General features: G+C 53.1%; 5 protein-coding genes and 1 non-coding gene across 6 annotated transcripts; 2 read left to right on the top strand and 4 right to left on the bottom strand.

Moving 5' to 3' along the window:
• Positions 1-126: 126 nt before the first annotated feature.
• B0H65DRAFT_545109 (Indigoidine synthase A like protein-domain-containing protein) lies at positions 127-2,798 on the bottom strand (the record flags this gene model as incomplete). The annotated part of the gene is made up of 5 exons (XM_062829351.1): positions 127-1,105; positions 1,161-1,393; positions 1,480-1,561; positions 1,628-2,307; positions 2,391-2,798. 5 exons carry the CDS (start codon positions 2,796-2,798, stop codon positions 127-129), a joined length of 2,382 nt encoding a protein of 793 aa, XP_062687247.1.
• Positions 2,799-3,556: 758 nt separating this feature from the next.
• B0H65DRAFT_517221 (WD40-repeat-containing domain protein) lies at positions 3,557-5,905 on the top strand. Its single transcript, XM_062828676.1, has one exon. The coding sequence runs from the start codon at positions 3,918-3,920 to the stop codon at positions 5,778-5,780; it is 1,863 nt and encodes a 620-aa protein (XP_062687246.1). The 5' UTR covers positions 3,557-3,917; the 3' UTR covers positions 5,781-5,905.
• A 114-nt stretch (positions 5,906-6,019) lies between these two features.
• B0H65DRAFT_564825 (uncharacterized protein) lies at positions 6,020-6,846 on the bottom strand (the record flags this gene model as incomplete). The annotated part of the gene is made up of 2 exons (XM_062830266.1): positions 6,020-6,358; positions 6,451-6,846. 2 exons carry the CDS (start codon positions 6,844-6,846, stop codon positions 6,020-6,022), a joined length of 735 nt encoding a protein of 244 aa, XP_062687245.1.
• Positions 6,847-7,949: 1,103 nt separating this feature from the next.
• On the bottom strand, positions 7,950-8,066 carry B0H65DRAFT_t30. The gene has a single exon. It is a non-coding gene; the product is annotated as a tRNA-Leu (tRNA).
• A 1,037-nt stretch (positions 8,067-9,103) lies between these two features.
• B0H65DRAFT_414777 (uncharacterized protein) lies at positions 9,104-10,291 on the top strand (the record flags this gene model as incomplete). Its single annotated transcript, XM_062823937.1, has 1 exon — positions 9,104-10,291. One exon carries the CDS (start codon positions 9,104-9,106, stop codon positions 10,289-10,291), a length of 1,188 nt encoding a protein of 395 aa, XP_062687244.1.
• Positions 10,292-11,366: 1,075 nt separating this feature from the next.
• On the bottom strand, positions 11,367-13,781 carry B0H65DRAFT_416010 (HET-domain-containing protein; the record flags this gene model as incomplete). The annotated part of the gene is made up of 2 exons (XM_062824015.1): positions 11,367-13,219; positions 13,310-13,781. 2 exons carry the CDS (start codon positions 13,779-13,781, stop codon positions 11,367-11,369), a joined length of 2,325 nt encoding a protein of 774 aa, XP_062687243.1.
• Between the last annotated feature and the right edge of the window lie 138 nt (positions 13,782-13,919).

The raw sequence follows: 13,919 nt of genomic DNA, 5'->3' as shown, positions 1-13,919 counted from the left end.
AAGTCAAACAGAATCCTATTTCTTTTTCTTATCATAACCCAATGCAATGTGATTTTCTCCACATGGACCTCCAGTCCCGTTATGTATCTCTTATACCTCTTCATCATGTAACCGGACAACCATTCCTCACTCCCTCTCCACCGCCAACCTCAATTCACTCTTCAACCCAACCAACTCCATACTAACACTCTCATGACTCCTCAACGACAAACACGCCGCCCTCTGCGCCACATCCACCAAATTCTCAACCCGTCCACCCATCGCCAACCCTGCCACCAACACGCCCAAGAACGTATCCCCCACACCATTAACACTAACCACATCCTCAACCGTCTCCACCGGCGGGAACAACCTCATATACACACCGCCCACATGCGGATGATCATTATAATTCCTCGCCAGAATATACGGCGCATGATGCACATCCCTCAGCAACGGATCCCCCGGCTTCAGCAACATCGTCACCAATGCGCCCTTGGACCCCAGCTTCGTGATGATCGTCGGGATATACGGCAACAGCTGGATATTCTGCTGCGGCAGTCCCATATCAGTGATCTCCGCGCTTGTGAGTCTGACGAACTTATCCCTCGAGCCGTGCATGCCAAACGTGTCGATGACTTCGAACCAGCTGTGCGTAAAGTACTCGTTCCGCGTCGCGGCGCTATGCATCGCTTGGAGCTCGTACTGGTTCGGGGAAGCGAGATCGACGCTGGCGTGAGGAAAAAGACGCAGAGGCAACTGGCCGCCGAGCTTGGGAGCGGCGAAGAGCCGCTCGGACTTGGCGGCCGAGACGGGCTCGAAGGCGACGCGGGCGCCGTGCTTGCGCCCGGCTTCGATCCACGTCTGGATGTCGGTTTCGGCCCAGTTGCCGTCGACGACGAGCCACTTGGGCTTGGTGGCGGCTACGGCGGAGTTCCAGTAGGTTGGGAAAGAGTGGTTGGAGAAGATGGCCATGTCGGCCATGGCCATGACGAGGTTCTTGTCGGCGTCGTTGACGGCGACGTATTGGGCGGTGCGAGTGGAGGGGTATTCCCGGCCGAGCTTGCGGATGCAGGTGGTGTCAAGGCCGGAGGCTTCGAGGTTGGCGAGGATGGTGGCCCCCGCGCTGGGATCGGGTAAGTTTTTGCTAGCTGGAAGAGGGAAGTGATGCCATGACTTACATATCGTCACCGACCATACTGCAGAGCCTGACTTGGCCCTCCTCGCTGACTTTGTTGGCGGCAAGGGCTACGTTGTGGCCAACACCTCCGACGGATTGGGTGATATAGGAGGGATTGGATACGTGGGCCAAAGGCGAGACTACCTTATTGCCCTCGGCATCAACACCGCCGGCATAGTCACAGCTCAGATCAAGGGCGACCGAGCCAGCGACAAGGATGTCAGCCGTATTAGACTGTTCAAGGTGGGTTGATCATTAGGTCAGTGACACGGCAGTTACTGGAAGGGCATGCAATTACTGAAGCCAAAGCTAGACCTTACCTGCTGCTGCTGTGCGACCTTGGAGGGCTCAGGCTTGATCTCTACTTTCACTTTGAGCGTTCCAGGAGACTGAATTGTGAACCTGATCAACTCTACGTTAATAAGGTATAGTTTAGCTGGCTTATGGAAGTTGTAATAAGGTGCTTACGCAGCAGCCTGAGAGGAGGAGCGAGACCCGTCCATAAGCTTACTGAGCTCCACTGCTATCTTAGCGGCCCGCTTGACGTTTGACTGGACCAAGAACTTATTGGCAGGCACACTGCGGCCCTCGGTCAGTTCCCTGATCCTCTTAAGGATATACGGCGTGTTCTCGGCGCCGCTGAAGCCCTTCTCGTCCGCCTCATGCACGGCGACGCTGATGGCGTGCTCCATGTCCTGCCTGGAGATGGCATGCTCCTCCGGAATGGGATTGGCCAGGAGCAGACCCGTCTCAATGTTAAGCTGTTCCTGGGCATAGATCATGGCCGCAGCTTCGGCCTCGGTCTGGACCACCGAAGGGCTCTTGATGCCGCTTTCACGAGCCCAAAAGGCGGGGAAGTCAATGTTTCCTTGACGTCCGTCTGCGAACGTGGACACCAGGACTCCTTGGGTCTCAAGGAACTCGAGTGTCCTGGGGATATCGAGGAAGCCCTTGCAACCACTGCTTATTACGGCGACCCGAGTCCTTCCAAGCTCGGTCAAGTCGGCCGAGATATCCATTGAGTTCTCGCCGCCCTTGTGAACACCACCAAGACCGCCGGTACCAAATACGCGGATACCGGCGAGTCTAGAAAGGACCATTGTTCCAGAAATGGTGGTACCACCATGGATCTTGGTTCCAGTAAGGCCCTGTATGAAAACCGAAGGTTAGCATGCCGTGGCCTCCCTAGCAGTTATGAATCAGTCACGGGACCTCGTAGTGACCGAATTACCTTTCCAACCAGATATGCAAGATCGCGTCTAGAAGCCTTCTTTGCACCCTCATTGACCATGCGCGCCACCTCCTCAGTGCCTAGACCAACTGTTGGCACGCCAGCCAAGATACCGCAAACAGCGGGGACAGCTCCATTCTTGCGAACAATGTCCTCGAGGTACAGGTCGTCTCCGAGGGCGCCATGGGTGTAGATGGTGGACTCTAGAGCAACGACGGGCTTGTTGGTGGCCAAGGCGTCGGCAACTTCAGGGGAGACCTTGAGGAGGCTGGCGAGTTGAGAGTCTGTGCTCCTGAGTCGTCGTTGGACGGTGTTGAAACCGGGTTGTCGGGCACACTTGAGTCGCGAGCCTAGTAGGGCTGAGCTGACATGGTGGGCCCGGCTAAGGAGGTGTTGCCGAGCTGTCATTTTGGTGACCGGTGACTTGGGGCGTGGGAACGGATTGAGAGTGAGGATCCGCAAATCAACTCGGTTTCCTCCTGTCGGCTGCTCCAGGTATCTGGCTATTGGTCAAAGATCCTTGAGCTCCTCCAGGCCTAACCACAATTTGACAAGGATCACCGGTAGTAAGTATTCAAGATGCAAAAACAATGACGAGTGAACTTTTATATGTACTTTAGCCGCCGTGATACCTGACTGTTCGGTGGTGGATCGACGCCAATTGCTGTTACCAAGAGATATCTGATGTTGTGTTGTTGGTTAAAATGACCATGGGGTAAGCTGATGTGGACCCCACCCCCGCCATTGAGCTTGCGCCCTTCGAAAGAATGCCGGGCGATAAGATAAGAGTACCTTTCCTGTATTAACTGTCAAACATCAACCAGGATTGGCCAATGCCAACCTCTATGAGGCAGTACGGAGTCCGCGGCATCTTGACAGTTGATGCTAGAGAAAAGTATAGTGTAAAAGCTTCTTGAAAGGAGTTTGTTGGCTGCTGTGTTGAAACAGAAGCATTATTGGCGAGTCTCCTTATTTGACAGCACTGTCAGTTTAAATGAGCAGTGTCAATGTTTGCGACTTCTCTCCGTTCGGGAAGGTGCTTGATCGCGCAGCGTGCTATCGACACTAGGGAGCCCGCCAAGCACCAAACCCCGGGCCAGGTCCGCGCCAAGACCGTTCACAGCCGGAGCCGTCTTTTTCGGCGCTCATCGGGATAATCATAGACGCCGTAGCCTCCGGATATGGTCTGTGCATCATCGGAGCCTTCACCCCTTGTGTTGTTGTCGCTTTCGTTTATGTTGACCTTCTGGAAGACTTGATGGAAAACAGCATGTCACAAAAGGTACTTCGAACTTGTACCTCGAACAAGGCTGCATGCTTGTGATAATAAGTGGATCCAGCTTAAGTGGAGCAAGATCTGCAATCTGCAAGGCTGATAACGAAAAAAAAGTTCCCAACGTCAAACAAACCAAACACTAGCGACTTGGCCGTGGCACTTCCGTCCAATTTCACCCCATTGACCACGAACGAATCTCAGAGGCAAATTCCTGTTCCCGGACTTTGCACGATCACTCACGACAGAACACCATGGCGCCGCAAACAACAGACGAGGTTTCCGACGACAACGAGTTCGTCGGATTCGACGAGGAGAGCGATGAGGAGATGCACGACAACGATGGCATGTCGGTAGACGACGAGGAGGAGGACGACTCCGATATGGATTCAATTGCCGACCCAAGGAAAAAGGACGAGATTGACGAGAAGGACTCCGACGAAGAAGACCTCGAACGATTTGTCTTGGGCAACAACGACACATTCCGCGCCCAGCTCTTCCGCGACGACTTCCTCGCCGACATTACCGATTCCAAGGCCCTCGTCAGGGCCGACGGGCAAGATGACACCACCGGTCTCGAACACGTCGACGATAACGCCCTCTTCGCATTCGATACGGGTGTCCCCGGCGACAAGAAGCAGACAGAGGCCGCGCCCTCGGCACTAGAGGCTCACGAGCAGAAGGAGGAACCCCCAGCATGGGAGGACAGCGATGACGAGCGATTGACAGTGTCCCTCGCGGCTGCCTCGCGGTTGCGCAAACTGCGTCAGTCCGAAGAGGAGGATGTCGTGAACGGTACCGAATACGCGCGCCGTCTGCGCTCGCAATACCTCCGACTATACCCCCTTCCCGAGTGGGCCAAGGAATCCTCGGCCGCCAGCCAGCGCCGGAGGAGAAGATCCTCAGCCGCCGGCTCCTCCTCCGAGGACGACAGCGACGCCGAAGACGACATCGACTCAGCCCTCCCTCTCGAGACCTTCCTCCGCGATGTCAACTCCTTCAACGCCAGTGCCGATGCCCGTGGCAGCAAGCGCCGCAAGCTGCGCCCCGAGACCATCGACATCCAGCGCTCGCGCGACATTCCCGACATCCACAAGCAGTCCGTCAGCTCGCTCTCCTTCCACCCCAAGCACCCCATCCTGCTCTCGTCCAGCGTCTCCTCCATCATGTACCTGCACCAGGTCGACCCGACCGCGCACCCGGTCCCGAACCCGGCCCTCACCTCGGTGCAAGTCAAGCGCACCGACCTTCGGCGCTCCGAGTTTCTCGGTCCCGATGGCGACGACATCATCTTCGCCGGTCGCCGGCGCTATTTCCACAGCTGGAACCTGTCCTCGGGCGCCGTCAAGAAGGTCACCCAGATCCAGGGCCACCAGCGCGAGCAGCGCACCATGGAGCACTTCCGCCCCTCGCCCTGCGGACGCTACCTGGCGCTCATCGCCTCGGAGAAGAAGGGCGGCGGCATGATCAACATCGTCAACGTGCGCACGATGCAGTGGATCGCGCAGGCGCGCACCAACGGCCGCGGCGGCATCTCCGATTTCGCCTGGTGGGGCAACGGCAACGGCCTCTCCATCCTCGGCAAGAACGGCCAGGTCACCGAGTGGAGCATGCTCAGCCGCCGCACGGTCGGTGTCTGGCGCGACGAAGGGTCGATCGGCGGCACGGTGATTGCGCTGGGCGGACAAAAGGGCACCGGACCTAGCCAGATCGGCGGCGATCGCTGGGTAGCTGTTGGCTCGAATAGCGGTATTTTGAACATTTACGACCGGAATGATCTGGTTGAGTCTGTTAAGAAGGAGAGTGGTGCGTCGGAGGAGACGGTGCAGATCAAGAGCATCCCCACCCCGCAGAGGACGTTTGAGCAGCTCACGACGCCCATCTCGGTGGTGACGTTTGCGCCGGATGGTCAGCTGTTGGCGTTTGGTAGCTTCCACAAGAAGGATGCGTTGAGGCTGGTGCACTTGCCTAGCTGCACTGTGTACAGGAACTGGCCTACGGAGCAGACGCCGTTGGGTAGGATCACTGCTGTGGCGTTTAGCCATCAGAATGGTGGGGATGTGTTGGCGGTCGGCAATGATGTGGGCAAGATTAGGATGTGGGAGATTAGGAGTTAGATGTGAGCATGATGTAGACTGAGCGTTGTGTTCGTGGTGTTCGTGGTAAAACAGTGCGGGAGTATAGAATAGGTGTAATTCAAGGGTTTCGACTACAAAATACCGACCAATTCGTTTAAGGGTCTCAGCAAACGTTGTTCATTCTGTATTCCTGTGCTGTTCTTTTTGTACATGCCATGTCTCAACCACATCTCTATTTATGTATCCCTTCTTCTCCGGTTGAGTAAGAGGTAGATTCCTCAGGTACTTCCAGTTTCCGTCTGCTTTTCCTCCTTCTCCCTATTCAACTTCGTGTCCTCCTTCTTTTTCAACTTCGCCTCCTTCTTCTTTCTCAACCTCTCCTCCCTCTCCCTCTGCAACTTCTCCTCCAACTCCGGGTCGGAAATATGCTTCAACAACGCCCCCTCCGGCTCGCTCTTGATGACATTCTCCCTGGGATAGATCTTTTTATGCTCCACGGTATACTTGGAGAGTGCCTGCGGGGTCGGGAATCTCTGCGGCCTTGCTTTCCCTCCAGCCTGAATGGTCCTATCGGCTTCGAGAACGTCGTAGATGTTGACGAGCACGGTTTCGATGGCCTGTTTTCGTATCGTAAAAAAATGGGTGTTAGTGTTAACTGTTTCTGAGCATGGGGTCAAAAGGGACGAAAAACCTCAATACAGGTACATACCTCTCGACAGCTCTGGATACTCTTAAACTCGCCTTCCAGACCAATGGTGTCGCACAGTCTCTTCCAATCCTTGAGTTTCCTCCCGCCTATGAACTCGTTGAAGTTTCGGACGACTTCCTCCTGCTTCTTTCTTCTTTCTTCCTGTTCTTCCTTTGTCAGTCTCGGCTTCTTTCCTTTCCCAGTCGGCTTTTTCTTGTCGTTCGGCTGGCTGGCCTTGGTTGAGTTCGGTCTATGCCCCTGCGTTGTGTCCCCGACATAGTGCCAGTGCCCAAGTGCGAGGGGAATTGTTGGACTGAGTCCTATTGCTCTTAGTCTTCCCGCTAACACTAGGCGGTTGAGGCTGGGTGGTCGTCGCTGAGGTAGGGAGCGGAGCAGAAAGGCGCGGAGGGAGTTCATGGTCTTTTCGTTGCTGAGGGTTAGTCAGGGTAAATGTTGGGTTTTTTGAACTCCAAGTAGACACTTACCGGTACAGCTATGATAAAACCGTGTCTGGATCTGTCGAGTTTCGTTTTCGTCTGTCTGCTGGTTTGTTATGTATTCTGCTACGTGTGGCAATGAACACCAGTGTTTCATTCGCGGCCAAGTTTCTCGCAATGGACTGAAGAGACACTGAATAAAAGAACGGGTAAAGCCAAGAAGTAAGACTTTGGCACTCTAAGCGAACGGGAAAAAAAAGAAAAAAAAGAGAACAAGAAGCAAAGTCCATCGTGATTGAGTTGAGCATGTCCAATTCCGAAGTAAATTCCTTTGCAAACGGACGGCGGTTGACGTGGACTAGGTATGGCCGTTTGTCACCAACCAAAAGGAGCTTTCGAGCTGCACGACACACCACGAGAGACAGACACTTTTCGCACATTTCCACAATCCTTGGGTACAAACAATTCTGTCGAGCAAAACTTCCTGATAATGTTTCATTGGCACTAGGTAAGGTAGTGCACAATATTTAGTCCTGCTCATCGCATGCCTTCTCCGAGGAGGGCTTGATATGCATCATTTGAAAAGGTACATCGGCGTAGCGATCGCAAAGTCTTCTCTTTGCCATTTTGTCCAAAAGCGCTTATCTCACCGGCCTCTATGGGTAGTTTAACTGAAGCGAATTTGATATGGTAGATTGGCTTGGTGGTCGCTAGTGATTTTTTCCGAAGACATCGTCGTTGAGTGGATGATTGCGTTGCGTTGCTTAAGGTACCCTATGCATTCGTGCAAAGACAAAACACGGGTTTGGTTGCCTTCAATCTGAGTAGAAATGATGTACCTAGGTAACTTGTTCACTAACCTTTCAACATCCAAGATTTCAAAGTTCAAGCGAAAGGTAGAGAATGTAAATCTGACGAGTGTCCGGCAAGTGTCTGTTTGGGGATACCTGTGTCGTTCCATTCTGTCATCCATCGCACCGATACCTCTACAACTAGGCAGTCAAGAAAAACATTGAGGCATGCCGTCGTTGTGACTATGAACAAAAAAAGAGAAAAATAAAGACGAGAAGTTAACAAAAATTTTGACTGAAGCGTGATTCGAACACGCGCCTCTTTCGAGACTAGAATGCACCTCACCTTAATGGTGAAGAAGAACTTGGTTCTTGAGTCTAGCGCCTTAGACCGCTCGGCCATCCAGCCATTGGAAGATTGTTGAGATGAGAGGTGGGTTCCAGTACCTATATTGCTTACTCCACAAATCAACATATACTTATGGATGTATGCACAACTAGTTCAGTGATCACAATTTGATGGGCGTATGCTAAGCGATAGTAGTATATATCAAATTGACGAACGGTACAATTTGAAGAAGAAGATATACTGATTGATGCGAAGACGTAGATGCAAAGAATATATAGGAAGGTTGGGAGGTACAGGGCATGATGGCGACAGCGGCTTAAGGCCGAGATGCATCAACAACGCGCACATGCCTACTCGAGTGTTCTTGTATAGATGTACATTCAGGGACACAGACAGGGCCTTCTTCAACCCAAACGCCAACAAATGCAACCTGCCCGTCTGTCACACGGCCCGACCCTACTTTACTTCCAGGGGGGATGTGGCTAGAACAGTCCTCAAATCGCGGATACAAGATTCTTGAATCATGTCTACACCCGGAACTTCACCTCGCCTCCAGCTTCGTTCTTCACAGACACTGACGTTCTTCAAGATGAAAGTGTACAAGTCAGGGTCGCCTGTTGTTGCATGTTCATGGTAGGAGGACACCGTTAGCTTTGGGCCTACGTCCTACCGATCAGTCGATGTTAGCAATATCTTTTGTAGTATAATACAAGCTTGAAATTGCTGGATTTCAGATGCCGATTATGCCTCGCTCAACTCGTGTCACGAACAGAGGAATGATTGTCGTCAAATCAAGGTCCGTTGATGGCACAAGACCGCCCGTGCTCTCGGGAGCTCCACTCGTTCGGGAAGTCCGGCGAACAGCCCGGATGATCCGCATAAAATCGTAGCATCCCGGCATCCAATAGCATCCAATGGAATCAGCCATGAGGTTGAAGCATGGGACATAGCTGTCTAGGGGACGACCTGATCTCGATGAAGTTGAAGATGCTAACCGAGACTGCGGGTATAAATCATGCCATGCTCGACCGTCCAAGGATGTACACTCCTCATCACTGACCCAACTTTCACCCCCTCTTGTTCGTGATCTGAGCACCATGGCCTCTTACGCTTCCGCTCACTCACCAACCGAGTCCAGATCTCTCACACTCAGAAGCCTGCTTTCCGTCTTTGGCGCTGGACCGGGGCACCAAAAGTCCGAGTCAGTAAACGTGGAAAAGGACGACGAGACCATCCCGGGTCAGCTCCCTCTTCTTCCCGCCGGCAATTTCTTCGGAAACGTATCAGCAGTTGCCCAAATAATCTGGGCCTTCACCAAAAATGACCTCTTCACTTCCACGCTACCCAACACCATCTTCGGCATCACAGCCGCCATCGCTGATACTCACCTCCGCGGCGAGGCTTCCGAAGGCCCCACATTTTCCGAAATAATTGCCAGATTCCCACTCACCTACTTCTTCAACTTCTACGCCCTACTCATCTTCAATCTCGGCAACCAGCGGCCCCGGGAGGGGTCCATCGCCGAGGAGCGCGTCAACAACAAAAAGCCCTTGCCCTCTGGCAAGACCATCACAACGCCCGGGCAGATCCGCCGCGCCTACCTCATCCTGCTCCCCATCACCCTCGCCGTCAACCACCTTTTCGGCGTCTGGCACGAAGGGCTCATGATCCACCTCCTGACTTTCATCTACAACGACCTCGGCGGCGGCAACGAGCCCTTTGTGCGCGACATCATCCTCGGCATCTCATTCGGGTACATCAACTCTGCCTCTCTCAAAATTGCCCTCTCAGCCACCACCACCACCGCGACCACCACCACCACCATCAGCAGCAGCAGCAGCAGCAGCAGCAGTAGCCCGCACGGCCACACCTGGACCTGGCTCAACCTCGTCAGCGTCCTGATCGCCACCACCATCGGCTGCCAGGAATTCAAGAACCACAAGGACCACCACGGGCAAGAGGGGGGCGGCGGCGGCGGCGACGACGGCAAGACGATGATGCGCAATAACAAGCGCAAAAAGACGCTAGCCATCTTCCTCGGCGAAGCGGCAGTCCCGCGGGCGCAGCTGGCCATGATGATGCCGCTCTGGACGCTCGTCTGCGCGTGGTTCTGGCGGCTGAAGATCAGTGTCGCCGCCTCCTTTTTGCTCTATTCGCTGTTCGTGGCGAGCAGGGTGCTCACGCAGAGGAACGCGGGTGCGGAGGAGCGGACGTGGAGGTTTTGGGCGAGATGGACGGTTGTGGTTTATTTGTTTCCGGTTGTGGCTGTTTTGTCGGCGGATTGAGGCCTGAAGGGATGGGCCTCTGGCTGGGCGTCTGGCTGGGCTGGGCTGGGGTGGCTTGTTGATTCAGGTTTGTTTATTCTACCTACGTTGAATGACTGGATGAGACGGATGAGGCGGATGAGGCGGATGATTGCGGAAGTTGATGCGGTGTGGGGAGGGAACTGGTTATGCGTGAGCAAGGGGTGTGTCCTGGAAAACACAGGTCTTTTCCGGACGACATGATGTTTGGATGCTTGGAGGATTCGCTGACGTGGGTGGTAGTGCGACTCGTGGAAGCCTTGAAGGCCAAATATTGTAGACTGTAATGATGATGATAATGATGACGGATGATGATAAGCGGAGGCTGGTAGCAGTGTAGAAGCTAGTTGATTCACAGATCAAGCTATTGAGGCCTTTTTTTTCGTACTGATCGGGTCGCAAAGCGTGTTAGCTGTAAGTATATCTATGTTGATATTGTGAGTATCACATCAATAGGGTCGGCCGGAAATGCGGGATAATGGTATTTTGAGCAAGAGAGAGGAAAAGTGAAAAGGGCATGGTAGAATTGGTGATGCAGTTGGGTGGGTCGAGAATGGTCTGTGCGCTGAGCATCGTCCGTGACAACCAGATGCAATGAGATGATGTCTTAACAGCTTTGTGGGGGAGCTTGCGGCTTTTCAGTTAGTGCGCTATTTCACGGTCGTCAGAGTCGGAAGGTGAATGTATGACAAAGACGAACCGTTTGAGCGACCAGGCTCGCCAGGTTCGAGTCTCGAGTTTTCACTTTTATTTTTCAGGTTCCAATAGAACAAGCTCTCGTCGAAAAGATAAGTGACACAGATCTCCGAATTCGGTGCGCGAACCGGGCTTTCGTTCTCTAGAGGTATTTTGCTCTTCTCCGAGTTCCTTGTATATATTGGGCCGGCAGGAGTTCAGAGAGGGCAAAAGGAGAAAAAGGCTGAGGTGAGCCGGTGTGTATGCCAGCCTTGGGTTTATAGTTTGTGGATGATAAGCTTCGTTCTCTGTTCGGACCTCATAGCGAGACTCTTGAGCCGAGTGAGCGCTCACTGAATCAAGACGCGCCCCTCGATCGTTCTCAAACAATCTCGCATCGATACCACCCCCTAGCTTCGACATCTTCTTCTCCGAGGTTAGGGTCCGTAACACCCACTTTCCTGCGCTCTTCTGCGCATCGATCGATATAGTCCAAAAACCTGCTGATCTTCCCCGTATAACCCAAGTTAACGGCCGAAGTATAGCGAGAGCGAAGCGTTTTGGTGATTACACCGTTGCCAAACGGGTCTTTCTTCAACCACTCCTCTCGGTCGGCAAAGCTTGGGAGTTTCTCATCCTTCTGCTGAATTTTCCCTTCTTTTCTCATCTTCGCTATGCGCTCCTCATAGACGCGTCGGCCTTCCATACCCCATGGGTCCTGGATAAAGAAGTGCCCGATTCTTCGGAATTGTCCTGGAGACGAGTTTGTGCGTACCAAAAGCAGCCCTCCCAGTCGGAGCAGACCTGAATAGGTCAGTTTGAGGTCGATGTCGGTCTGCAGGGGGGCCACGTAGACTGTGATGCCCGCGTCCGTGTCAGCAGCCGTTTCTTTCTCGCTCCAAGGGAGGTGGTCGAGCACCACCAATGTGCGAAATCCGGAGTCATTGTCCTCGGGCATGTCAGGGTTTGAAACCGTGTCTTTTGTGTCTTGATCGAAGCACAAGATCTCTGTGTACATCGTCTTGACCAATCTTGCTTGGCACATGGGCCCGTTGAGACGGATAGTCCCCTTGGTCAAAGGGCCAAATGGATGTTCATGCGACACCAAAGTGACGTCCACCTGCACAACTTCGGCTAACCCATCAAAGTCGTCGGCGTCAAACCACTGGACTGGTGTGCTGACAGAAGCCCACGACCAGGATGGCGCGATGAAGTCCTTTGCCGGAATAGAGGGCTTCATACTATGCCAAAGAAGGCTCGAACGAAGATGCAACGACCAAAGACCGGCGTGATATTGGACACCGTCCCAGAGCTGTCCCAACTCGGCGGCCATGCCCACGATTGCAATGAGCCTATCGCTCGCAAACGTCAGGTTCAAGCGTGAGTAATCCTTCACGATGTTTTGCCAAACATTTCGGCGGCTTGCATCTGTTTCTCCCTCGACAGTATGTTGTCGCTTTTCAAGTGCAGTTCCAACAGGGGAGTTTTCGGACCCGGTAGAGTCGTGACACTCCCAATGTATCTCTTTTCCGAAGATCAGGTTTCGCCGAGCCAAGACTCGCTCTTGCATTACCCAACCTCTTGAGAAGAGAGTGAGATCATTGAGATTCTCTCTCCTGGCGTTCATGTAAGGATACGAGGCGAGTTTGGGTCTGTGAGGATCTCCGAGGGGCACAAGAAATGGGATGCTGAGAAAGGGATACTTCGATGAATAGAGCCCGCCGTGGGAGTTGGATGAAGCAGCCGCCATGAGATTGAGGTATGAGTTTTGATAGATATGATGCATCTTTGCGGATTCGTGGAGCCAATCTTCGCGAGAGTCTTGGATGATACACAAAGAGTCAATCCATAGGTATTGGACACTCAGACGCCGAGTTGCGTCGATGGCGTCTCTGAATGTTTTCGGTATTTCGCTGAACTCGATCCCTGCAAGGAATTTGTTGTAGTTCTCGTGCAAGAGACGTAGCGGAACACCGTCACCCCAGCAATGACTAAGTGTCATGTAATCTGTCCGCGACAAATCCAGAGTTTTGGTCTCGCAAAGATTTACCGAAGAGTTGGCAAGATCACCCACAACTAACAGCCGGGTGGGCTTGCGGTCTCGAGAATCGTGACGAATTTGAGCAATGCAGGAAGGGTGGTTGACGGAGCACTGGTCGACCCATCTGAGTATCTGCTTCCAGCTGGCTTCACTGTTAGTGCTAGTGGCCTCAACAAACTGACCTTCCGCTTCACCTAGTTGGCGCGACGAAGAGTTGAAGAGGAAAGTTAGCCGCTAAGTTACACAAGAAAGGGGAGAGTCTGTGCGATATGCCACGTTCTTACTCAAGTCTATGCCTTCTTCGAGTGGCTCCAAGGTTATGTCATACAGTTTGTGACTGATTGAATGCACCTCCCACGATACCATTACATCGGGCGTCCCACTCCCAAAGCTCCGGTCCCAAGACCGTATTCGCAACTTGAGTGGGCTTGTACTTTCTTGCGACCCCAAGTTATGTGGATTCGTGAGGCGCAAGACATGCTCTTCGTCCAAGGTATTTAGAAGAACGTAACAGTGGTGACATCCCTCCCTGGCCGCGTCAGTCAACCCCGCCCAGTTGTGAAAGTCATATTCTTTCCCCGGGTAGTCCTGGATACTCAGATCTGCATTCTCCAATATCCATCTGCATTTGGAACAGTAGTGTAGGCGTTTTGAGAGAAATTCAGGTGATGGATGCAAGAGGGATTGCGGTGACTGAACCGCCTCCTCCTGGGCGTCGAAACCAATGTTCTGCTCATTATTTGACTTTTCGGACATTGTTCCTTGGTACTTGTCGCTGTTTTGGACAACGGATACCTTGTCGGGAACAGGCTCGTGAGTGTTGTGTTTTGAAGAAGGATGAGGTTGACGATGGTTCGGAGTCTCCATCTCGTACCCCGCACGGGCTAGCGACGA

Source organism: Neurospora tetraspora (genome assembly GCF_033439725.1).
Source record: "Neurospora tetraspora strain CBS 560.94 chromosome Unknown B0H65scaffold_1, whole genome shotgun sequence".
NCBI lineage: Eukaryota > Fungi > Ascomycota > Sordariomycetes > Sordariales > Sordariaceae > Neurospora > Neurospora tetraspora.
Note: the sequence above shows the minus strand (reverse complement) of the source record. Positions and strands in the feature narration are given on the sequence as shown.

Bases quoted from the DNA above. Each gene is read 5' to 3' on its own strand.
- B0H65DRAFT_517221 (XM_062828676.1), top strand. From the start codon at position 3,918: ATGGCGCCGCAAACAACAGACGAGGTTTCCGACGACAACGAGTTCGTC.